At 40.7% G+C, this 27,706-nt stretch overlaps 1 protein-coding gene across 3 annotated transcripts in view; it reads left to right on the top strand.

Annotated features, from left to right (window-relative positions):
• LOC124805316 overlaps nucleotides 1–27,706 on the top strand; it is a 149,425-nt gene that overhangs the window by 51,773 nt on the left and 69,946 nt on the right. For all 3 annotated transcript variants that reach the window (XM_047265832.1, XM_047265834.1, XM_047265833.1), the window contains one exon: nucleotides 11,174–11,351. In XM_047265832.1, the coding sequence (XP_047121788.1) occupies nucleotides 11,174–11,351 (178 nt within the window). The remainder of the gene's footprint in view (nucleotides 1–11,173; nucleotides 11,352–27,706) is intronic.

The following is a 27,706-nucleotide window of genomic DNA, read 5'->3' as shown; positions in this document are numbered from 1 at the left end:
GAGTATGTTAAAGACAAAGGCTATATAGGTGGCCCTGTCAGTAAAAGCAGGCGGAAACGAGAGAAGCATAGATTTGTGAGAGATGTAAATAAAAGTAATGGGAATAAATTTGTGGGGAATGATGTAAATTGTAATGAATGAGTGTGTGAACGGTGGTGACTGGAAAGATTCAGTGGTTCGAAAAGAAGTTAAAGAGGAGATGAATTTTGTGAGAGCGGATTGTGTGGAGAGTTCTGAAGAGGTATTAGCAAATAGTAGCAGTTGCTGTCAGGAAGGTGTTGTAGTAGCAAGTGTTTGTGAGTCGGTGAAAAGTGTCGATGTTAGTGAAGGCGGTGTACCCTTGGTCCCGCCAGCTGCAAGTGAGGGTGATTGTGTTTTGGCGGAAAGCGTCAATGTTACTAAGGGTGACTTAGCATTGGTTTCGCCAGCAGTTGAAGTTAAAAATGTATCGGCGGAGATAGATGATTTCTGTTTAAAGGAACAGAGTAATGGTAATTTATGTAATGATGTAAAAGCTACTGGTATTGATACTTCGGAGGAAGGAATTTACACGTTTGTAGTCATGAATGAAGGCAAAACAAAACTTATTGATGAATGTGTGGATCTAAAATGTTTGTCAGAGTATGAATGTGAGAATGTATGTAAAGTAGGATCGGGGGTTAATCTGGATGAAAAGTGTGTAGAAATGGCAATGTGTGCTGATTTTTGTCCGATCACAGCGGAATGTAGCAAGTCTGGAAGTCCCAAAATTGTACGACAAGGTAGCAGCAATTTGTGTAATATAGTGTCGGAGGCTAAAGTTGTGTACGATTCACGTAAAGTTAATGTGTCGACGGAGGAAAGTAAGATTTCTGAGGCGAATTTATGTAGTTATTTAAATGGTTTATCAGCAGATAAGGTTGCTGAAATGAATATTTATGGTAATGATGGCTTAGGCATCCATGTATTATGTCAGGAAGATAAAGTGTTTAACAGTGAATTAATCTGTAATTTTGTTGAAGCTACAAGTGTCGATATTTTGGAGGGGGAATACAGTAAAGTTGTGTATGCTGTGGGTAGTGAATTGGCGAAATGTGTGGAAGAACTAACAGAAAATTTAGAGAGGGCTGAAGTAAATAGTGTGGGTGGGGATGGTTTGTGTAATGATGTTCGTACAAATTTGTATACAAAAGAGGAGTGTGATTCTCGTGCGACCGATTGGCGTTCGTACGGTATAAATGGAAATGTCGTGTGGCTAGGGCCTCCCGTCGGGTAGACTGTTCGCCTGGTGCAGGTCTTTCGATTTGACGCCACTTCGGCAACCTGCGCGTCGATGGGGATGAAATGATGATGATTAGGACAACACAACACCCAGTCCCTGAGCGAAGAAAATTTCCGACCCAGCCGGGAATCGAACCCGGGCCCTTAGTATTGACAGTCTGTCACGCTGACCACTCAGCTACCGGGGCGGACGTTCGTACGGTAGAACATTACGGTCATTGCTGCTGCATATGTGGAAACAAGAGAAGTTTAAAATTGCTAAGGGTATATAGAGAAAGGGCAGAAGTGAAAAGATGTTCTAATCTGTAATTAGTAGTAGTAATTTTGCAGGGATAATTTATATGTCTATTTGGGGATTCGTTAGTAATTTGGTAGTTTATTGTGGCACTGTATGTGTGCAAAAGGGCAAAGTTTAAGCACTGAGGGTGCATGGAGGTCAGTGACCTAGTGGATTTAAGTAAAATATGTATTAATTTATGCTTTGTATAAGAGTGTGGCCAAGAATTTAGTGGTCAATTTGAAGGGTATTAAAATTGTAATTGTGTGTGCACGCAATTTTAGTGCGTGGAGGTAGGAAGGATTGATTGAAGTCAATTAAATAGAACTTGTGGGAATTTGAGCGTATTATGATTAGTCGTTTGCCTTGTGACTTTGTTCCTACAGTATCGTTTTCCGGTGGAGGGAATCTGTAGCGAGGATCTTGGTTGGTTTTGGGAAGTGGTTTCTTGAGGGGTGTCTTCTTTTGGTTTTTGTTGTAGACAGATTTGTCACGATAAACGGTGGAACTTGGAATTCAGAGGCAGACACGATTTCTGCGAGGCACTTGGTCAAAAGACTGATGTGAGTTGATCAATACTTCGTGCTAAAATCCGTGTGAGCATGTTTAGTGCAACGGAAAAGTTAGTGCAAGAAGGCGCCTTGGCGCTGAGTGTGTGGCATAAAAAGTGCTTCCACAATCGCAAAAAAAAGTGAAAATGCATTTAAATATTTTATTTCTTGTCCAAAAAATTGATTATACATAACTGAAATCCAGGCATTTAATTAATATGCCATTTTGTTCATAATTTGTGTTAGTTTATTACAAAATTCATGATTATTTTTGCATAACTAAAATTCAGGCATTTAATTAATATCCTGTTTCGTTCATAATTTGTTTTAATTTAAGTTATTTCGCAATTCATGCTGCTCCCACACCACTACAAAGATTGGCCTGGTGTTTAATCATTTAATTCTGTTCTTTGAAGTTTGTTTTATATGTACTTGTATGAACTGAAGGGTCTAACTTCTGAACATTCTGGCAAACCAGAATGTTAATAAGTAGAGGTGTGTGATGTAATGGGCGAGTTGTGGCGCCCTGAAAATACTCTATGTTGAGATTTGGCGGCCACCACTCGCGCCGCAACGGAAAAGTTTGTGCAAGAAGGCGCCTTGGCGCTGAGTGTGTGGCATAAAAAGTGCTTCCACAATCGCAAAAAAAAGTGAAAATGCATTTAAATATTTTATTTCTTGTCCAAAAAATTGATTATACATAACTGAAATCCAGGCATTTAATTAATATGCCATTTTGTTCATAATTTGTGTTAGTTTATTACAAAATTCATGATTATTTTTGCATAACTAAAATTCAGGCATTTAATTAATATCCTGTTTCGTTCATAATTTGTTTTAATTTAAGTTATTTCGCAATTCATGCTGCTCCCACACCACTACAAAGATTGGCCTGGTGTTTAATCATTTAATTCTGTTCTTTGAAGTTTGTTTTATATGTACTTGTATGAACTGAAGGGTCTAACTTCTGAACATTCTGGCAAACCAGAATGTTAATAAGTAGAGGTGTGTGATGTAATGGGCGAGTTGTGGCGCCCTGAAAATACTCTATGTTGAGATTTGGCGGCCACCACTCGCGCCGCTCGGCAAGGCGCGGCTCGTTAGCAAGTGCGTGATGCCACGCAATGGCCGGACCGCGTGGTCCATCGACCATGTGGCTGGGAATTCCATTGTGACGCTGTGTCGATGAAGGAGGGTGGATGTTATGAAACCATCATGGCAGACATTTCACAGTTTGTATAGAAATTAATATTAACCAGATGAATCGTGATACCTCAAAAATAAACATGTACATTACCATTATTTGCACGACGATTCTGATGGTGTAATCAGATTTTCAATATCTTTATTAGTTTAAAGTTTAGTATCTGACAGTAAATTATACAAGTAACACCTAGCAACGAATTTCCAAAATCTAAACGCTTCATCCGATTTCATTGGTCGACGTGTCTTTAGAATGCTATTAGTGTAAACCTAAATTGGTAAAAATTACAGGCATATAACTTGAATAGTACATGAGTTATTGGAGGTCAAAGTGGCCGATTACTATCGATGATGTCAGGTCTTAAGGACTCCACAGCTACACGAAAAAACGGTAGCAGCCTGCTTATAAATATATTTATTCATCTATGTCTTTGTTTATATCCGATATATACTATTCATTAAGGAATTGGTTAAATATTTACTGTTTTTTAGAAAGCACAGTTGTTTATGTATCTAATAATGTGTTTGAGCGTGTTTATGGTCCAGCCATAGAAATATTTATTTAATTTCAAGTAGTTAAATGTAAATCCAGTATTTCGTATGTGCTTAAATATGTTTGTGAGTGTACATTGTCTTGGAGACATGGATGGAGCGCTCTAGCCAATCATAGCACTCGTTAATGGTGAGACTGTTGAATTGGGGGAAAAGAATTGTTTCCAGAGAGGACACGAGGTAGGTCTGGCAGTGGGGAAGTTCTTGACGGTATGGCACAGGACATTGGGAAGTGCTGGACGCGACGAATGCAGAGTCGGCGGAAAGACTTGGACAGTGGAGCAGTTTGCGCGTGGTCGCGGAGGATAGAAATAATTCAGAGTGCCGACCGGTGCTCTTGTGTGATTTCCATGGCTTCTGCAGTGAAGTCGTACTATGATTCAGAAGTGAATATATTGCGAGCTGTGTTGTTGTTCATACCTAATTACGTGAAGTAGGAATCTATTGTTTCCCTGTTATTCAATTTATATTTTATTTAATTGCAGAACCATCAACACCAATAAGTGTTCTGCTGAAATATACCGCATTCTCAAAAGTACTTCTACTGTTGTACTCGTCATTTAAAGTCATTAAGATAATACCTGCAAATTTTATTTAATTGCAATATTGCATTTATAAATTTATATGTTACTTTCAAAATTCGCAATTGCTGGGTGATAGAAACATTCGACCATTCAATTCATGTGTGTATTCGTATATAATATAATATAATTCGTATCATATTCTGTAGACTCAGCAGTATTTGGCCTGTAATGCGGCAATTACGTATCCCAGCCCTTAGAGAACGAAGCCAGCCAAAACGTTTAATATTTCAACGTTGAGTTGGAGGGTACGTAGCTGAGGGTCACCTCATTACATTCACTTTATTATTTTGAAAGCCCACAAATAGGGGTTTCTCATTCGGGATTTGTGCCTTGCAAAGTGGTAATTCCTTTGCTCTCTGTTATTCAGCATACTATGTGAAGTGTTAAAAACATTTGAAAAACCAGTAGAGATTTCTGTAGAGTGAACCTCTCATAAAACACAGTGTGAGATCTCTCTCTCTCTCTCTCTCTCTCTCCCCCCCCCCCCCCCCCCCCCCCCTCTCCTCCTCCTCCTCCTCCTCCTCCGCAATTAGGTTTCTGGAAATAGCGAAATTACGCGATAATTTTCACAACCAACACATGCTAACAATGGGCCTGTCTATGTGCATGGAAATCGGTACTAGAAAAGAAGTAGGGGCAAAGTGTTGAGTACAGATAAACAATCGATCAAAGAGGCAGAAAACAGATGGCAGTTTGCACAAAACAGATGACAACAAAGACTTACAAGAGGCTTACATAAGAAGGAATGATGGTGACATGGACTAATATAAAAATGAAGATAAACAATTTTATGATAATATAATGTAAAAAAAATCTACTCAGCAAGTGGCGGCTCTAGAACACACTCACAAAAAGGTTTAACTTGCACAAGTTTTTGGAGCCAGTGGCTCCTTCTTCCGGTAGAAGAGTTGGATGGGAAGGAAGAGGGGTGAAGGGAAAGCACTGGAGAAGCTGAGGAAAAGGGGCACACTTCAGAAAGGTCATCCAGAACCATGGGTCAGGGGAGGCCTACTGTACAGGATGAGAAGGAATGACAGATTATTGGGAACTGCACACTGGACTAGATGTGAAAACCTGAGAGCTTAAAGGTGAAAGACAGGGTAATATTCAAGACAGAGATTACAACTAAAACATCATGCACAAGGTAATATGAGTGAAGAGCTAAGTGCATTGTATCTAACAGAGGTGGGAGGTGAACGGCCGAATAATAGACAGGTCAGAAAATGAAAGATGTAGAAAACTAAATTGGAGTGAAGAAAGGAGTAGTTACTGTGAGGAAATGCTGAGATGGAAGGAATTAACATAATTTATGGCCACGTGGGTTGCGAGAACCGAGGACATATTGTAGGGGTAGTTTCCACCTGCTGAGTTCTGAGAATCTGGTGCCTGGGTGAAGAATTCAGATTGTGCGGGTGGTGAAACTGGCACCGAGATCATGACTGTCCTGTTGTAGAGCATGCTCTGCAACAGGTTATTGTGTGACGCCAGTATATGCCCTCTGCTTTTGCCCATTGATGATGTCAAAAATTGATTATTTTTATTGTTAAATTATTTAAGAAGATAAATAAACCAGTGCCATCACAAGCTGACATTGGGCAACCATTTCCCCAAAATTTAAGTCTTCAGCCTGTTTGGTTAGTGAACAATGAAGTTAATAGTAAAAGCAAGCCATAAAAGTAGGTCATGTGTTCTGAAATGTTTTGTAAATAAAATCAAAGTATTTTATTGTTTAAACTCTAAATTAGTAAAATATGTGATGGGTACCATCACACATTTGAGAATACTTGGAGGACCACATTTCTGCGATTTTATTTAGTATAGTTGATTTTATTGCGTAATATGAATGAAACTGTTGATATAATTAAAGTGGATTTGCTTGGCAGAGTATTGATTGTATAGATGACATTCGAATTACCTGTGCTTCTGGTGTGATGAAAAATGGATATACAAATTTACAATACAGTGTTTTTTATTCTGGTCTGGTGTGAAGTCAAAAAATTATTTGCTCTGATGCTTCAGTTGTTTTGTAGAAATATTATAGCATCTTGAAAACGATAAATGTTATTGACAGAAATAGAGCTATTTGTACATGTTTCTTAATGGCACACTACATTTTCCATGGGAGAGATTATTAACAAATTTTAGAAATTAAAAATAATGATGTAGTTCAAAGCCTCTGGAATGTATATAATTCAAGAGGCTTTGTTAATGCTTTGTCATTGATATGAGAGAAACAGTAACTGTGTGTTAGGGCCTTCATTCTCACCATTTGCTTGTCCCAGCTGCTGATTACATCTGCACACGTTGACATTTCTCATACTGTTTCCTCTCCCTTGATTTTTTTTTTTTTAAAGACTCTGGTCATTTGCTGACTTCTTTTAAAGGCAATCTCTGCCAGCACATGCTCTGAACATGGCACTGCCTTTTGAGTTTGGTTTATTGCCAAAGTAAATTGCTATAACATGAAAAGCATATCAATGCTTATCCAGTTTTTCACTTGTCAGCTACACCTGGCTCATTCTGGACATGTCATTGTTTCTGCCTCACATACCTTTCATTAGCTTTCAGAGTAGTAACTGTTCATTTCAAAATAGCACACTTGACAAATAGATCACTTTCGTGTGTGTGTGTGTGTGTGTGTGTGTGTGTGTGTGTGTGTGTGTGTGTGTGTCTGGGCTAATCCAATCATCTATTATTCGTTCTTTCTTTTTTTTTTTGTAATCCTTATTTTACAATTGCTATTAGGCTAAACTAGTTACATCCTACTATCAGACCGTTCATAACAAAAGGCACAATAGACAGATGCTAGTGGTAAAAATGAAAAAAGAAAGTGATGGGAGAAGCTGTCATGAAATGTGATGTGTGATTTGCACCCATAAATCGATCAAAGATATTCAAAGGTAAAAATTAATATTCAGAAGTGATACGAGTATTATAACAGCATTTTGGTTTCCCATCTGTACTAATAACTCACACTAACAGTGAGAAGTGTTTGGCAAAGGGAGTGTATTCTGATAAGAGTGATGCAGCACGTGCTGTGCAGAATAACAAATGTCCTTCTATTTGCTTCACCAAATGTATACCAGTTTTTATTTTTCATCCTAATTCCTGTACCTCAGGAGCTAGGATGTGAAACATTGTTCTACAGTACCCTCATTTCCGACTACCTAGCTGTCACCAACTATTTCTTATCACTAAACTCTCATTTCTCCTTCCTCCTTCTGTAGCCTTCTTTGTCACTCCCATGATTTTCCACTTATTTTTTCTTTCTTGTCGCTTGTATTTGTGCCTTTTTGAGATTTTTTCATTCTGTCATTTCTTTCCTTTTCACTGCTTTGCTGCCTCAATTTCCTGTATCATCATTTGTACTTCTAGTTCAAACAGTCATTTTCTTACATTTGACCTACCATTTGTTATTTCTAACTTGTCATATTTTCAAAATTTTTCTTTTGCTTTAATTGCTTTGGTGATTTCCCTAGTACCTTGTTCTGTTAAGTTTTCCTTTAATCCAGATCCTGGCTGACTGTCCTAGGTAGTCTATCTCATCAGCCCATTTTCCCCCTTTTCCTGGAAAGTAATAATCTCTAGTTTCAAAAGCTAGCATCTAATTTTTTTTTTTTTTTTTTTTTTTTTTTTTTTTTTTTTTTTTTTTTTTTTTGCTATATCTTTGTATCTACCTCTGTGCCGTTGTTTGGGGAGATTTTTTTCCCACGTATGTAATTGTAGTTCATGTTTTATTCGTTTTATTTCTTGATACAGATCTATAAACAGGAGACTGAATATTTGTCATTATATTCATTCAGAGATGCTGTTGCATAAATCTCACTATGAAGAGAACCTTCAGGAAGCGTAAAACAATCAAATTACACATTAACTCAGGGAAGTGATTTGTCTGAAATTCTGTAATTGTTAAGGTAATTGAATTTACTGGAAAAGTCATAGAAAAGTCGAGGAATATTCAAAGACTCTTTAAATTATGAGAGGGACTGTGGGGTGTTGAATGCTTCAGTGGCAAAAAGAAACATAGTTTGTCATTGTAGTACTAATCACTCTTAGATTCTGCTTCAGAAACAATCAGTTGTGGTGTCACATAAGGGAAGGCGAAGATAGGCGTTTAATAGATGTGATGATGGTTGTTACCTCAGGAAACTTCGTAATTTTCCAAGGGTCCTCAACCACCAGGTCTATTTCCCATTGCACCTCATGAGAATGACAGACTGTAATGTGCAGGTGAAAATTTGTTACATAGTGGTGAATGAGCCATTCATACAAAAGCAGGAGTGAATTTTACATTTATAAAAAATACAAGTACAGATCCATCTTTGAAAACAGAGTTTTTTTGGATCAATATTGAATATTCAGGCTTCAGTTCTTTTTTTCTAATTTTAATGCAAAGTCGTATTTAAATGCCCTGTGGCTTTGCTACGCTGCAAGTCACCAGATACCGTAATGTGAAGAGCGTCCAGTTTGAAACTTGATGCATTATTGCTATAAATGTCTACTGCTATTGTATTCCAGTGATTACAGTTTGAAGTGTCTCTCAGGGAAGAATTCTCGTACACGTTTTGCTCGCGTATCATGTCGTTTTTGGAATCCCAGAATCTACTCTGTAGGAATCAACATGGATTCCGGAAATAGCGATTGTGTGAGACCCAACTCGCTTTATTTGTTCATGAGACCCAGAAAATATTAGATACTGGCTCCCAGGTAGATGCTATTTTCCTTGACTTCCGGAAGGCGTTCAATACAGTTCCGCACTGTCGCCTGATAAACAAAGTAAGGGCCTACGGTATATCAGACCAGCTGTGTGGCTGGATTGAAGAGTTTTTAGCAAACAGAACACAGCATGTTGTTATCAACGGAGAGACGTCTACAAACATTAAAGTAACCTCTGGTATGCCACTGGGGAGTGTTATGGGACCATTGCTTTTCACAATATATATGACTGACCTAGTAGATAGTGTCAGAAGTTCCATGCGGCTTTTCGCGGATGATGCTGTAGTATACAGAGAAGTTGCAGCATTAGAAAATTGTAGCGAAATGCAGGAAGATCTGCAGCGGATAGGCACTTGGTGCAGGGAGTGGCAACTGACCCTTAACATAGACAAATGTAATGTATTGTGAATACATAGAAAGAAGGATTCTTTATTGTATGATTATATGATAGCTGAACAAACACTGGTAGCAGTTACTTCTGTAAAATATCTGGGAGTAAACATGCGGAACAATTTGAAGTGGAATGATCATATAAAATTAATTGTTGGTAAGGCTTGTACCAGGTTGAGATTCATTGGGAGAGTCCTTAGAAAATGTAGTCCATCAACAAAGGAGGTGACTTACAAAACACTCGTTCGACCTATACTTGAGTATTGCTCATCAGTGTGGGATCCGTATCCGTACAGGTCGGGTTGACAGAGGAGATAGAGAAGATCCAAAGAAGAGCGGCGCATTTCGTCACAGGGTTATTTGGTAACCGTGATAGCATTACGGAGATGTTTAGCAAACTCAAGTGGCAGACTCTGCAAGAGAGGTGCTCTGCATCGCGGTGTAGCTTGCTCGCCAGGTTTCGAGAGGGTGCGTTTCTGGATGAGGTATCGAATATATTGCTGCTCCCTACTTATACCTCCCAAGGAGATCACGAATGTAAAATTAGAGAGATTCGAGCGCGCACGGAGGCTTTCAGACAGTCGTTCTTCCCGCGAACCATATGCGACTGGAACAGAAAAGGGAGGTAATGACAGTGGCATGTAAAGTGCCCTTCGCCACACACCATTGGGTGGTTTGCGGAGTATAAATGTAGATGTACTGTACTTGAGGTTGACACATAATGACACAGAGTGGTGATGAATGACAGTGATTGTGGAATTTCCATTTAAAATTTAACTGCAGTGGCTGTGTCACAAAGTACTGAGTGAACATTATTTGTTGGACAGCAAAAAATTCATCAGTTTGGTATGTATTTTATTTCAATCTTAGATGAACTTGAAATAATCACTAATAAGTGATTTCAGTGTGGCCATGGAAACTAGTAAATTGGAAATAAATTATCTAACGCATTATTGACCGGGAGACACCCCACCTGGGATTGTTCGGCTGCCAGGTGCAAGCCTCTATTAGACACCCTTTCAGTGACTTGCACATTGATGAAGGTGAGATGATACTATAAGATAAATCAACACTGAGTCCCCAAGCAAAGGAAATCTTTATTGCTGCCAGGGATTGAATCCAGGACTCAGCAACCTAGAGGCGTTGACACTAACCACTAGACTATGAGCTGCAGGCAGACAAGTCTACTGATATTACATTACAGTAGCAAATAAAACTTGACCTCACATACAACAAAAATTGGTTCAGGAAAATTTGGAATTCTGGCCAAAAAAACAGTCTTCACCCTATAATGGGCAGAATTGTCATTACAGGCTACTTTTGCAAAGTATACTAACAGCCGAATCCAGTTAGTGGTGATCTACTCACATTTGTAACTATGGAAGCTGCTTCTAGATTACTTCATTATTGTCTATCTTACCAGAAAAGCAACAACTTTGAAAATAGCTCTTCCTTTTACACAACTTAACAGCTGTTTTTTATCTAATACTTACACCTACAAATAATCATTATTGTGTTGCCATTTTATCCTTAATCTTATTAAATGCAGATGAATGTTTTGTGACTGTGAGTGGAGGGACAGTCTCCTGAACACCTTAATTTTATAAACTGTATTAACATAATTTTCTTCCTGTTTGAAGAACACTAACAACAAGACAGAGTGAGATGGATGCTATATTGCACATACTGAAAGAGAAAGAGGCAACCATAGAAAAACTTCAGAGAGATTTTGCATCAGTAAGTGCTAAAACAGAGGAATACTGTAAGACAATAACAGAAATGTCCGCTACTGTAATTACACTCAAGGAAAGTAAAGAGGTAAGAGTCCTTTTAAAATTTACACTTTAGCTGCTTCCTGAATGTAATAAATGCCCAGACATTTAATAGATGCCAGTTATCAGTTCTAAAATTTATCACTGTGCTGTCCATATATCACTCAGTATTTGCTATTATTGTTATTGACATAGTTTTCTAGGTTCACTTAGCTTGCCAAAGACTTAAAAAAAATTATTTGTCTCAATTCAAGAAATGGAAAGTCCAAGTTGGACTATTAACAATTATGAAATGAGTAGATTGCTACTCACCATAAAGATAACATGTTAAAATGCAGACAGGCACAATAAAAAGACTGCTACACACTGAACTTTCGGCCAAAGTGGTGTTCCGTCACTTACCAAACCTCCACAACATCCTAGTCCATCCCTATACCACTCCCAGTCCCAGGCGCTTGCCATGGGTATCATATCCCTGTGGAAGACCCTGGTGCAAGACCTGCCAATCCACCCATCCAGCACTTCCATTTCCATTCCTGCCTGAGGCCAAGCCAGTTGGGAAAGCAGACATATCATATACCAACTCTGCTGCAATCACTGCACAGCTTTTTATATGGGTACGACTGTCAACCAGCTGTCCATCAGCATGAATGACCACTGCCAAACTGTGACCAAGAGTGAAGTGGACCACCCTGTGGCACAACATGCAGCTGAACATAACATGCTTGATTTCAATGGCTGCTTCACAGCCTGGGTGACTTAGATCCTCCCCTCCACTACCAGCCTTCCTGAACTGCCCAGTTGGAAATCATCCTTACAACATATTCTCCACTCTTGAAATTATCTCGGCCTCAAGCTACAATAACCTACTGTCCCCACACTCTCTACCCAACAGTTTCTGCCCTCTCTGTCCTATCACTTCCTCCCAACCCCAACCCCATTGTGCGCCACTCACTGCCAATGCATCCACCAGCCTTTCCCCCTCTATGCTCCTCTCTTTTTCTGTTCCTCTGCGCCCCCCCCCCCCCCCCCTCCCAAATGCCTCACATGGCAGTCTTGTCCCGCCATCTTCTAGTCCCTGCATGATTCACCAGACAGTGCTCTTCTCTCCCCCCACCCATACCTTGCTATCCCTTCCCTTTTCCTGCATCATTCCAGATTACTGCTTTTACTCAATGCAACAGTTATAGTCTAGCTGAAGATAGTGATCATATGTGCATGAGGTGTGCCTTCCTTTTCTGAAGAAAGCTTTGGCCAAAATGTTAGTGTGGAACAGACTTTTTGTTGTTTGTCTGCAACTCAGTGTGTCATATTTTGCAATTCAGGTTTCTGTGCACGTATTTTTTCACCTTGTTTATCAAGGGAAAAAAAAGTGGTCCGTGTACTATGCAAGGCCGGTCCCACTGACGACTTCTTCTTTTTTCCAGACTTGAAATGCTACTAGTTGTGAATCTATATATCTGTGCCTCTGTACTCTTAGTCAGGAACAACATTAAAGGCTGTGTTTCCAGGGAACCAGTTCATCAACACAATACCAGAATTAAGGGAAACATTGACATTTCAATGCACAGGTTGTCAAAAATGGGAAACTTATATAACTGGCTGAGTGATAACTTGGGCTACAATATAAGTGTATTCTATATCATAGAATGATTGGATGATGGTAATTTTAAAATTTGTTAGTGTGGGCTATAATCTTTCATTTGATATGAACAATGCTGATTTTAATATTTAAGATTGTAGTTGTACCCTTCAATTTACCTACACTACTGTGCTGTGATGTACTGGCTTGGGCTTATCAATAATAGAGATAGCTGTACCGTAAGTGCAACCACAATGCAAGGGTATCTGTTGAGAGGCGATATAAACATGTAGTTTCTGAAGAGGGGCGGCAGACTTTTCATTAGTTGCAAGGGCAACAGTCTGGATGATTGACTGATCTGACCTTTAACGTCAACCAAAATAGCTTGTTGTGTTGGTACTGCAAACGCCTGAATGCAAACAGAAACTACAGCCATTATTCTTCCCAAGGGAATGCAGCTCTACAGTATGGTTAAATGTTGGTGATATCCTCTTGGGTAAACATTCTGGAGGTAAAATACACTACTGGCCATAAAATTGCTACACCAAGAAGAAATGCAGTTGATAAACGGGTATTCATTGCACAAATATATTATACTAGGACTGACATGTGATTACATTTTCACACAATTTGGATGCATAGATCCTGAGAAATCGGTACACAGAACCACCATCTCTGGCCATAATAACGGCCTTGATATGCCTGGGCATTGAGTCAAACAGAGCTTGGATGGCGTGTACAGGTACAGTTGCCCATGCAGCTTCAACACGATACCACAGTTCATCAAGAGTAGTGATTAGCGTATTGTGATGAGCCAGTTGCTCAGCCACCATTGACCAGACGTTTTCAGTTGGTGAGAGATCTGGAGAATGTGCTGGCCAGGGCAGCAGTCAAACATTTTCTGTATCCAGAAAGGCCCGTATGGGACCTGCATCATACGGTCATGCATTATCCTGCTGAAATGTAGGGTTTCGCAGGGATCGAATGAAGGGTAGAGCCATGGGTCGTAACACATCTGAAATGTAACGTCCACTGTTCAAAGAGCCGTCAATGCGAACAAGAGGTGACTGAGATGTGTAACCAATGGCACCCCATACCATCATGCTGGGTGATACACCAGTATGGCGATGACGAATGCACGCTTTCAATGTGCGTTCACTGTGATGTCGCCAAACATGGATGCGGCCATCATAATGCTGTAAACAGAACCTGGATTCATCCAAAAAAATGTTCTGCCATTCGTGTACCCAGGTTCGTCGTTGAGTACACCATCGCAGGCGCTCCTGTCTGTGATGCAGCATCAAGGGTAACCACAGCCATGGTCTCCGAGCTGATAGTCCATGCTGCTGCAAACGTCGTTGAACTGTTCGTGCAGATGGTTGTTGGCTTGCATACGTCCCCATCTGTTGACTCAGGGATCGAGATGTGGCTGCACGATCCGTTACAGCCATGCGGGTAAGATACCTGTCATCTTTGACTGCTAGTGATACGAGGTTGTTGGGATCCAGCACGGCGTTCCGTATTACCCTCCTGAACCCATCGATTCCATATCCTGCTAACAGTCATTGGATCTCGACCAATGCGAGCAGCAATGTCGCGATATGATAAACCGCAATCGCGATAGGCTACAATCTGACCTTTATCAAAGTCGGAAACGTGATGGTACGCATTTCTCCTCCTTACATGAAGCATCACAACGACGTTTCATCAGGCAACGCCAGTCAACTGCTGTTTGTGTATGAGAAATCCGTTGGAAACTTTCCTCATGTCAGCACGTTGTAGGTGTCGCTACCAGCACCAGCCTTGTGTGAATGCTCTGAAAAGCCAATCGTTAGCATATCACAGCATCTTCTTCCTGTCAGTTAAATTTCACGTCTGTAGCACGTCATCTTAGTGGCGTAGCAATTTTAATGGCCAGTAGTGTAGGTCCCCATCTTGATCTCTGTGCAGGGACTATTCAGGAGGATGTTGTCATGAGAAAAAACAAAATTGGCAAGCTACCGGTTGGAGTGTGGAATGTTAGAACCCTTAATCGGGCAGGTAGGTTATAAAACTCAGAAAGGGAAATGGATAGGTTGAAGTTAGAGATAGTGAAGATTAGTGATGTTCGGTGGCAGTATGAATAGAACCTTTGGTTATTCAGATAGGTAAGGGAGAGGAAAATTTAATTGAGATGGAGGAATTGGAATTTGGTAGAAGGAAGAGGAAGAGCAGAAAAGTAGTAGGTGATAATAGACTGGGAAAAAGGAATGAAAGAGGGAGCTGCCTTGTAGAATTTTGCACCTAGTGTAATTTAATCATAAGGTTTAAGAGCCATGAGGAAAGGTAGTATATGTGGAAGACTTGGAGACATCGGAAGGTTTCTGATTGATTATATAATGTTAGGAGAGAGAAATTTTGGAGACAGGTTTTAAACTGCAAGTTATTCCCAAAGACAGATGCGGATTCTGTCCACAATTTATGCTGTAAATTAAAACTGAAGAAATTGCGAAAAGTTGGTAAATTAAAGGGATGAGACCTGGATAAATTGCAAGAACCAGAGGTTGTTAAGAGTTTCAGAGGGATTAGTTGGCTGAAACAGGAAAAAGAGGTATCATACCGATGGGTAGATTTGAGAGACAAAATAGTGGTGACAGCAGAGGATCAAATAGGTAAGACAAGGCCTGGTAGAAATGCTTGGATATTGCAAGAGATACTGGATTTAATTGATGAAAGGAGAAAATATAAAATTTCAGCAAATGAATACAAACATCCAAAAAATGAGATTCACAGGAAATGCAAAATAGCTAACCAGGAATGACTGGAGGACAAATGTAAGGATTTAGAAGCACATAAAATTAGGGGAAACATGGACACCATCTATATGAAAATTAGAGAGGCATTTGGAGAAAAGAAATATCATGAGCTGAGAGCAAGACCAGTACGAAGCAAAGAAGGAGAAGCTGAAAGATGGAAGGAGTATATAGATGGGCTGTACAAGGGAGATGAACTTGAAGGCAGTGTTATAGAAAGGGAAGAGGATGTAGATGAAGATGAGATAGGAGACATGATACTACGAGAAGAATTTGATAGATTGCTGAAAAGCTTAATTTTTAAAAAAATTCCCCTGGAGTAGACAACATTCTCACAGAATTACTGATATCTTTGGAAGTGCTGCCCATAGCAAAACTATTCCACCTAGTTTGCAAGATGTATGACACAGATTGAAATGCCCTCATACTTCACGAATAATGTAATAATTCCAGTTCTAAAGAATGAAGTGCTGACAGATGTGAGTATTACCGAACCATTAGTTCCATAAGTCATAGTTGCAAAATACTAACACACATTATTTATAGAAGAATGGGAAACGGGTAGAAGCCCACCTCGGGTAAGATCAGTTTGAATTTCAGAGGAAAGTACGAACACAAAAGGCACTACTGATGATGCAACTTTTCTTAGAGGGTACATCAAGGAAAAGCCAACCTGCAAATTCGGGGAAAGCATTTGACAATGTCAACTGGAATACACACTTTGAAATTATGAAGGTAGCAGAGATAAAATACAGGGAGAAAAAGATTACATGCAACTTGTACAGAAACCAGATGGCAGTTTTTTGCCCATTTGATGCCATCAATAAGATGATTCCCATTTGCATACTAGAAAACACTGCAAGTAAGCAATAAACACTGTATTTACTCAACAATAGGTCAACCCCCACTGCCCCAGTTATTAAAAAAAAAAGGAAGGCTCCATGAGAAAGTTTTATTTTTTACACATTCTGATAATCAAATTCACAAACTGTTTTATTGACTTCTGGCTAAAACAGTTAACACTACCTGTTGCAACAGATGTGGTTGTTTCCGTGATACATTGATGAGCCAAAATATTATGACCACCTATTAAAAGCGTGTTGGTCCACTTCTGGAATGCAGTTCAGTAGCAATTCTGCATGTCATAGACTCGACAAGTACTTGATAGGTTTCCAGAGGTTTGTGGCACAAGATGCCTACGCACAAGTCACACATTTCCCGATTTACTGTCAGTTGGTTTGTGGGCATGGAGCTCCTACCCGATAGCATCCCAGTTGGTTTTAATCAGACTCAGATAAGCCGAATGTGATGGCCGAGACATTAGCATGAATTCACTGTCATGCTCCTCGAACCATTGCATCACGATTCTGGCCTTGCGATACAGAGAGTTGTCCTGTTGGAAGATGCTATCGCTGTTGAAGAAGACATCAAGCATAAGGGGTTACAGGTAATCGCTTATAATTTTCACGTAGCCCACAGCTGTTATGTTGCCTTCTATTACTACTGCAGGTCCCATGGAAGCCCAAGTGAATGCCCCGATAACATAATACTGCTCCCACTGGCTTGTGTCCGTGGTGTGCCACATGGTTCAAGCAGCCATTCGCCTAGATGACGATGTATCTGGACAAGACCATCGACCTCGTTTAACAATAAACGGAATTCATCCGACCAGACAACACGATTCCATTAATCCACAGTCTTGTCTCAATAATCTCATGCCCACTGTAATAATAATTAACAATGTTGTTGGGCCAACACTGGAACATATAGGGGTCCTCCGCTGCAGAACACCATGTTCAACACTGTGCACTGAATGGTGTATTCCAAAACACTTTTGCCTGTGCCAGCACTGTACTCTGTCATCAGATCTGCCACAGATAACTGCTTATCACACTTTAGAGAGCAGGCAAGCCTTGAATCCCAACATTCTCTGATGAGGTATGGATATTCAACTTCTTTTCGTGTACTTGTGGTTTCAGCATTCTTGAACCACTCCGTTCTCTGTTTCCGAGATGTTTGTTCCCAGACACTGACCCACAGCAATCTGGCTTTTGACAGAGTCATTTAAGTTGGCGGATTTATGCATTTGCACCATTTACCAGGTCTGTTAAAAAAATTCCAGAACTTTATTCCCAAAATTTTTCTATTCTTATCTTTTACTTATTGTGCGTGGTCTCCTGCGAAATACTCGCACAAAGCACCTCTGCAAATTTTATTTTATCTCATCAATCGTATCAGATATTCGTCTTTTCAATGGGGTTTTCAACTTTGAAAATAAAAAAAAGTATGCAGGGATCAGTTCTGGAGAGTACAGAGGATGAGGCCGCACAGTAATTTGTTTTTTGAGCAGTAGTCGCGCACCAACAGCGATGAATGTATGGGTGTGTTATCATGATGAAATAGCCAGGATTTGTCTCACTACGTTTCATACCATTTCTTTCTCACATTTTCTTGCAGGTGTCACAATACGTCCCAGTAGTACCATCAATTAACAGTTTGTCCCTGTGCCACAAATTAATGATGAAATAATCCTTCAAAGTCATAGAAAACAATCAGCAAGGCTTTCACATTTGACCTGACCTGACAAGTTTGGTCTTCGAGAACCTTTCCTGACCTATTGTGAAGATCGATCCTTGGTCTCAACATCGTAACCATAGACCCATGTCTCACTATCAGTTACGATTCTCTTAAGCAATATCCCATTCTCATTTGCGTGATCCAAAAGCTCTTGACAGAGTGCAAGGTGAAGGACTTTGTGGTCTTGAGTCTTGAATCATAAGCCATGGGACAAACTTAGTGGAAACACAATGCATTTCAAGATGCCGTGTCAGTACTTCATGAAGTGATCCAACTGATATGTTAAATTCCTGTGCAATCTCTTAGTCAGTCAGTCTTTGACTGGCACACACAATTTCGTTGACATTCCTGACATGAGTGTCTTCAGCAGACGTCGAAGGACGTCCTGAATGAGGGTCATCTTTAACTTCCATCCCACCATTTTTAAACCATGTGAACTATTTGTAACACTGAGTACAGCTTAAGCACTCATCATCATAGGCTTTCTGCATCATTTGGTATGTCGCTGTAAAGGTTTTCTTGAGTTTCATGCAAAATTTAATGCAGACACATTGCTCCTCCAACTCTGCCATCCCGAAATTCACAAATTGTGTGACACAACATTTTACTCAATACAGCACTGAACAATAACTAACAGAAATACAATAATGAAACTTCAAGCAGGTGCACATTAAACACAGGCATGTTCAGGGATGCCCATCACATTTTGATCCAACATATCATTGGCATAAAACTACAAACATTCCAGAATTTTTTGAACAAATCTTGCTAGAATGATACTCCGTTTGTTGCTGCTCCACTCATATACTTCTCTCGCAGTACATGTTCCATGAGCAAGATCATGCAGTATACAGCCTCACAGTGGACAGTGGTCATAATGTTTTGGCTCATCAGATAGATTATATGATCCTGATACACATGTAGATTTTCAACAAGAGTTGCAGGAAGTTGCCGAGCTAGTGTTGTACTGTGTAGTAATGTAAGCCCCACGCTCTTCTTCATCAGTCATCCACCAGCTCTTACTTACTGTGAATTGCATGTGACACATGGAGTTGGAATATTCCTCTTTAGCTCCAGCGACTTCATTCAGGTAATTTATAGTGTCATCAGAAAGCCTTAATTGCTTTTCTCTCGTGCATACTGACCAACCTGCTGCTCCAATTCATGAAATCTTCCTTAAGTTAATTCCCTGAAAGTTAGAAATGTAGAAGTGTTGGTGATGTATTAGTTTTTCTTTATCTGATGCCGCCTACAAACATTCACTTTCGAAACATTAAATTTTCTTCCTGCTGCACAGATGTTTGTAGACTTGGCATCATGAATAACCAATAACTTAAAATTGCTTTTGTATTGTCCGCTGAACCACTTGTGAATTGCAAACTGGTAGTTCAATGTTTATTAACAGTCACAAAGAGCAAGGTGGTGCAATGCTTAGCACACTGGACTCGAATTCAGGATGATGATGTTTCATGTCCCTGCACGTCCATCCAGATTTAGGTTTTCTGTGATTTCCCAAAATCATTCAAGGTAAATGCTGGTGTGTTTCCCTTGAAAGGGCACGACTGATTTCCTTCCCCATCCTTCCCTTCTCCAAACTTGGGCTCCACCTCTAATGACCTTGTTGTCAATGGGATATTAAACTCTAATCTTCCTTCAACAGCCACAGCTGTGATTTACATCAATTATCAAGCACTATAGTTAATTGTTTCACAGCATTAAGCAAACTGAATAACAATATTATGTTAAAAAAACTTCCAGGTGGATTACAACTGTGTGCAGGACCGAGACTCGAACTCGGGACCTTTGCCTTTTGCGAGCAAGTGCTCTACCATCTGAGCTATCCAAGCACGACAGACGCCCTTTCCTCACAGCTTCAATTATGTCAGTATCTCTCTCCTACCTTCCAAACTTCATAGAAGCTCTCCTGCGAAAGTTGCAAAACTAGCACTCCTGTAAGAAAGGATATTGCGGAGACATGGCTTTGCCACAGCCTGGGGGATGTTTCCAGAATGAAATTTTCACTCTGCAGCAGTGTGTGCGCTGATATGAAACTTCCTGGCAGATTAAAACCGTGTGCCTGTGAAAGGCAATAAATTTCATTCTCAATATTATGTTATCCTTTCAGCTCCTTGGTGCTGAATCGGCAGGAATCAGACCACTTTGGGCTAACAGTGTGCTTCTTCATTTGCTACCAACCTTGAAAATCAACAGTGCTGTGAGCAGTAGCTGCTTCAACGCTGCTGTTGAACTTTTTGTTTCATTTATTATACTACATTTTGGGTGTTCTGTTTGACCATGTTTGCACTGAAATTGATTTGTCTCTTGTGGGCAACTGTACTATTACTGGGGAATATTGGTCCATTTGTAAAGTCAGCTCAGTTCAGACTATATTTAGATTCAGACGAACTGCTGTTTAAATGTGTTAGATGTTCATAAGAAGCAAGGTATGTGGGATGCCTTCCCATAGAAGGCAGCATGATGAAATGTGTTGACCACCCACCAGATTTAATCCTTAACTATGCATTCACAGTTATATTGCAAATCAGTAGTTTGTGGACCGTGTTTATAAGAATTCAGACGTGTCAGTTTTTGTTATTAATTATGATATACTGTGCAATAGAAAGCGCCACAATTTAATCCAAGAGTGCAATACATTTCCTTCCCTGTATCTTAACACTTCTCCAAGGATCAGAACATGATTAAAATGAACAAGAATTATGTGAACAGCAATAGGTTTATTACAGGGAACACCAAGCTCTTCATATGCCTCCATTCATATTGTTCTTATTGTTTTTTTTTTTAAAAATGTTTTAGCTTCTGTTATCATACACTTTCACCTTTGTCAGTTTTCACTGTCAGTTATGATACATACTATATTTGTAGTGATATCCACCTATCAAAATGGAGATAAGCAAATCACATAATTACATGTCCAGTTCACTCAAAGTATTTTCAGATTGCATACAATAGAATACAAACCTTTTTTCCCCAAAGCAGAACTTGTTAATTGCCACTGTTTGCCTTGCACTGAGGGTCCTCTACAGGGAAGCAGCCTTTCAACCTCCCAAATGAAAGCATGTCAAGGTCTTCAACTGGTTTGGGAAGCAAATATTGTGGAATAAATGGCATCCTTATCATATGGCTCATGTCTTTTCTACATAACTACAAACAGAGGGTCACATTGCCATACTGCACCAAAAGAATAAAACTGAACATAAAATACTGTGTCCCACTGATATTAGGAGTCCATTCTTGTTCTTAACATACACAAATGGCCACCTAAAACCTTTAACTCTTTAAGTGACTCTGGCAAATATGCAGGGTGATTCAAAGTCTTGTCCTATAGGACAAATTCAGCATTAGTGGAGATGGCCCACCATCGCAGAAATGATTAGTCGCATGCAATGCAAAGTACTATGTGGCTGGTTGTCTGTGAGGCAGTTGATTATTTCAGTCTGATGGAAGGTATGAAAGGGATACCAGTTACAACAGCTGTCTCGTGTGGCACTATTCTGCAGTTCAGTGACTCGTTCAGTGATGTGTATACATCAGAAGAAGATGGAAATGTTCTCATCCATGTGACAGACATGAGTTGACAGGAAGCTGCAGCAGAATATGCCAGGTAACAGCAAAACTAACATAAACCTAATCACAGAATGATTGGCTGTTTAATGGAATAGTTCAAGTTTGTATGTAGTGCTCATGACAACAGGTGTTCTAAGTGACTATTCACAGCAACAGGTGATTTATAATCACCAGCTGTACTAGTTGAGGCAATAGTGAGTCCGACTGGGTGAATAAGGATGATGCACAAGAATGCAACATCAGCCAAACCTATGTGTTTAGGATACTGTCCTTTGATTATTTCCATACCTATTGAATCCACTGTGTGCGATAGCTGCATGGTGATAATATGAACAGGTAGTTGCAATTCTGTGAATGGTTTGAAGAAAAATGCACACACAATGGAATGTCGTAGCTATTTTCTTCAGCAGTGAAGCTGGTTTCCACTTGAATGGAAGGGTGAATAGAGGTAATGCCATGTATTGAACAAATGACAATCCCCAGCACTGCCAAGGCTACTGCTCAGACTAACTGTAGGCTAAATGTGCGGTGTGATATACATGGGGATGTCCTCATTAGTTCCATATTTTCAAATAGCACACTTACTGCTGCATGTTACCGACATCATCTTGAGGGAACAATAGTATCCTGTTTGGATGATCTGCTTCTTGAACAGAGATGTGCTTTTTATCCCAACCAGATGGTGCACTTCCACACTTCAGACGAAATGTTTGCTGACTGCTGGGTGAGGTTCTTTCTGGGCATTTGATTGGTAGTTGGGGTCCGAAGGAATGGCTGCCTAGGTCAAAAGATTGACACCACTAGATTTTTTCCTTTGGGAACATCTCAAGTCTAGATTGTACTCCAACAAACCAAGAACATTAATTGACCTGCAGGAGAGTATCATCAGAGCCTGTACAGAGATACCCACAGCGAAATATAGATGTGGCATAACTGGCACGGTGGGACATACCCTCTGCCATGCACCTCAGGATGGTTTGCAGAGTATGGATGTAGATGTGAACAACTGACAGGCTATGGCGATTGCATTGTAACTATGACGTAACTTTTGTGATATAAACACATCTATAGCATGCATTTGTATCTGTGTTTTTGCTACTTACAGTAACTATGACTTTATCGTGTGGGCCAAGACTATTGGATCAAAAGTGTAGATATTGTACGAGGTGCATTCAAGTTCTAAGGCCTCTGATTTTTTTCTCCGGACTGGAAAGAGATAGAAACATGCGCATTGTTTTAAAATGAGGCCACGTTCATTGTCAATACGTCCCAGAGATGGCAGCACCGTATGGCAGATGGAATTTTACCACCAGCGGCGAGAATGAGAACTGTTTTAAATACGTAAAATGGCGACGTTTTCCTTACTTGAACAGCGTGCACTCATTCGTTTTCTGAATTTGCGTGGTGTGAAAACAATTGAAATTCATCGACAGTTGAAGGAGACATGTGGTGATGGAGTTATGGATGTGTCGAAAGTGTGTTCGTGGGTGCGACAGTTTAATGAAGGCAGAACATCGTGTGACAACAAACCGAAACAACCTCGGGCTCGCAAAAGCCGGTCTGACGACATGATCGAGAAAGTGGACAGAATTGTTTTGGGGGATCGCCGAATGACTGTTGAACAGATCGCCTCCAGAGTTGCCATTTCTGTGGGTTCTGTGCACACAATCCTGCATGACGACCTGAAAATGCGAAAAGTGTCATCCAGGTGGGTGCCACGAATGCTGACGGACGACCACATGGCTGCCCGTGTGGCATGTTGCCAAGCAATGTTGACACGCAACGACAGCATGAATGGGACTTTCTTTTCGTCAGTTGTGACAATGGATAAGACGTGGATGCCATTTTTCAATCCAGAAACAAAGCGCCAGTCAGCTCAATGGAAGCACACAGATTCACTGCCACCAAAAAAATTTCGGGTAACCGCCAGTGCTGAAAAAATGATGGTGTGCATGTTCTGGGACAGCGAGGGCGTAATCCTTACCCATTGCGTTCCAAAGGGCACTACGGTAACAGGTGCATCCTACGAATATGTTTTGAAGAACAATTTCCTTCCTTCCTGCACTGCAACAAAAACATCCAGGAAGGGCTGCGCGTGTGCTGTTTCACCAAGACAACGCGCCCGCACATCGAGCTAACGTTACGCAGCAGTTTCTTCGTGATAACAACTTTGAAGTGATTCCTCATGCTCCCTACTCACCTGACCTGGCTCCTAGTGACTTTCGGCTTTTTCCAACAATGAAAGACACTCTCCGTGGCCGCACATTCACCAGCCGTGCTGCTATTGCCTCAGCGATTTTCCAGTGGTCAAAACCGACTCCTAAAGAAGCCTTCGCCGCTGCCATGGACTCATGGCGTCAGCATTGTGAAAAATGTGTACGTCTGCAGGGTGATTACGTCGAGAAGTAACACCAGTTTCATCGATTTCGGGTGAGTAGTTAATTAGAAAAAAAATCGGAGGCCTTAGAACTTGAATGCACCTCGTATTATGCGACATGACTTGAATTGCCCTGTATATATCATAGGAACTACTATCCACCTCAGAGATGGCTACATCAGTACTTCCATCCATATCAAACCTACTAACCACCAGCAACACCTCCACTTCGACAGCTGCCACCCCTTCCATACCAAGAAGTCCCTTCTGTACAGCCTAGCCACCCATGGTTGTCGCATCTGCAGTGATGAGCAGTCCTTCTCTAAATATACCGAGAGTCTCACTGAAGACTTCACTGACCGTAATTATCCTCCCATCCTTGTACAAAAACAAATCTCCCATGCCTTATCTTTCCAGTCTCCTACCACCTCCCAAAGTTCCACAGTCCAGCCACAGAGGAGCATTCCCCTCATAACTCAGTACCATCTGAATTACATTCTCTGCCAGGGTTTCGATTACCACTCGTCGTGCTGTGAAAAGAGAAATGCCCTACCCACTATCCTTCCCACCCCTCGTACCGTGGTATTCCGCCGTCCACTAAACCTACACAATATACTCGTCCATCCTTACACAACCCCTGCTCCCAATCCCTTACCTCATGGCTGCAACCCCTGTAATAGACCTAGATGCAAGACCTGTCCCATACATCCTCCTACCACCAGCTACTCCAGTCTGGTCACTAACATCACCTATCCCATCAAAGGCATGGCTACCTGTGAAACTAGTCGTGTGATTTACAAGCTAAGCTGCAACCACTGTGCTGCATTCTATGTAGGCATGACAACCAACAAGCTGTCTGTCCTCATGAACAGCCACTGACAAACTGTGGCCAAAAAACAAGTGGACCACCCTGATGCTGAACACGCTGCCAAACATGATACCCCTCATGTCAATGACTGCTTCACAGCCTGTGCCATATGGATCCTTCCCACCAACACCAGCTTTTCTGAATTGTGCAGGTTGGAACTTTCCCTGCAAAACATCCTATGTTCCCGTAACCCTCCCGGCCTCAACCTTCGATAGCCACTGTCCTCACCCTTCCAGCCCCTCCCTATTCCCATTCCAGCACTACACAGCCGTCATTTCACCGCCACACCCAGTCTTTTAATTTCTTTTTATTTCTCTCCTTTCCGCTACTTACCCCTTCCTCCCACCACACCTTCTTTCCTGCCCTCCGTCTAAACTGCAACACTTCACTATCCACCACTCCCACCATACTATCCCTCCCCCTCCCTGCCCCAGCCACCTCCTTACCCCCACCCAGACGCCACTCCCATCATGCACTGGTGTTGCTGCTTGCAGTGTAGTTTCAGCTCTCTGAGACTGCAGACATGTGTGCAAGTTGCGTTTGCGTGAGTGTGTGTGTGCGTGTGTATATGTGTGTCTACTGCTGACAAAGTCCTTAATGGCCGAAAGCTACGAGTGCGTGTGTCTTTTTATTGTGCCTATCGTGACTCAGCATATCCGCTATATGGTGAGTAGCAACTTTCCTTTTCTGGTATTGTTACATTCCATCCTGGAATTTCCGTTGTTTGAACTACTATTTATTTATTTTTTCCCTCTTCTGATTAATTGCTATGAACACTTATCAAACCTTCAGTTATAGATGTCAAACAATGGAAAATCCAGGTTATAGATGTTATTTTTTTTACTTCAGTTTCATCAATTTCTTCCATATTTACTATTAACAGCTGTGGGAGCCAAGGGTGTTCATGAACTACATGAAACTTTTCATGGGCCACATGGAAGAAGCATTCCTCAACACCCAGTAGTAGTTTGGTAAAGATTTATTGATGAATTTATGCTTTGGACTCTGGTTAAAAAGAAATATTCCATTTCCTGCAAGATCCTAAACTTTTTCCCAACTCAAATTCAGCTGGTCCATTTCCAATTACAGTGCCACCTTCCTCAATGTTGAGCTCTGTTTCACTGAAGCTCACATCCCAACCTAAGTCCATATAAAACTAATCAATAAGAACAATGCCTCCTTCCTGACAGTTACCACATCTTCATCTTCCGCATCACATACTCACTTTCACACACGTTAGATATCTGTAGCAAATGGTCTGTTCATGTACTGGATCCATTAATGCTGATACTAACCACCTCTCCCAAACTTTCCCCTATAGCAACAACATTTACTCCAGTCCCAACACAGGTGGATCCTACAATATTGCCGCAAGGTGTGCTGCATACAGTGTGGCAAAGTGGTTTGAGTCAGTGGCTGGCATTCTGTGGGTCGAAAGTTCAAACCCAGCCACCAGTAGTTATTTGCTATTTAGTATTTATCATTTTGGAAGCGTCTTGAAATATGTTTGCATATTCTGGAATATTCAGTGTTCGTATAAATACCATTATTCTTGAATATTCAGTATTTGTATAAATAGCTGCATTCTACATCCAGGCATTCAATTCTGTTCTGGCTGTACGTTGGTGTTTGTAATAAACATGCTACAGAGTGGTGGCAAGAAGGGTATCCAGCCACCCCTTAAAATTAACGTGCCAAGTCCGATTAACCATGGCCGACCCTGTGTAACCGTGGGATAAGGCTCAAGTGATAGAGAGATAGATAGACACTGCAAGATGTCAAGCATCACAACAATCGTGTTTGTGACAATCAGCTGCAGGTGTCAATCTGTCTGACGAAGCCATTCGCCATGCTATAAACATTTCGTGCCGCCACTTTCGTAGCCACCAAATCCAGGAAAACTACATGAGGCAATGACCTATGGATGTGAAGCCACCACAGATCAAAATCCAAAATCCTACATGGATACAATCACTAAGACGTCAGGAATGCTTACTGACATAATTATCGATGGCCAACCTGTCCAGGTGCTGTTTGACTGAGGGCTTGCTTTTCTGTAACGTCAAATGCTTATTGTTATCAGCTGAAGAAGACTATGTTCCATGATATGAAAACGATTATGGTGATGGTCATGAATGGAAAATACATCTAGCTGACAGGAGTGTTTATTTCAAGAATACTATCAATGGCATAACTCAGCCCTTAGAGTTTCTCATTTTAGCAGAATGCAGTCATCATGTTATTCTATGATGGGACTTCTTTCAGGCATCACAAGCAGTCATAGACTGGGGAGTTAAAAACTCCTGATTGATTAAGCTATTCTAATAAACACACAGAAAGAAGATTTCTCTGGACAGCGGTTTGCCATTGAAGAAATTGCTATCCTGTTGTCATCAAGGAGACAGCTCCCAGATAGCAATCAGGGTGCTCTGTTAAAGTTTTTTTCAACTGCAAAAAGCTGTTCAGGCTTACAAAAGAAATCTACATGCCAACAACAATCATAAGCATTGTAGGTGGTCAAGGAGAACTTTGGATCTGTATTTGCAATGAACAGCCACAGCTCGCAGAGAGATTGAGATATAATACTGTCCATTGTTACACTTGCATACAACGTAGCAAA

Source organism: Schistocerca piceifrons, chromosome 7 (assembly GCF_021461385.2).
Source record: "Schistocerca piceifrons isolate TAMUIC-IGC-003096 chromosome 7, iqSchPice1.1, whole genome shotgun sequence".
Taxonomy (NCBI): Eukaryota; Metazoa; Arthropoda; class Insecta; order Orthoptera; family Acrididae; genus Schistocerca; species Schistocerca piceifrons.
The sequence above is the reverse complement of the archived record's forward strand: the minus strand, read 5'-3'. Positions and strand labels throughout refer to the sequence as shown.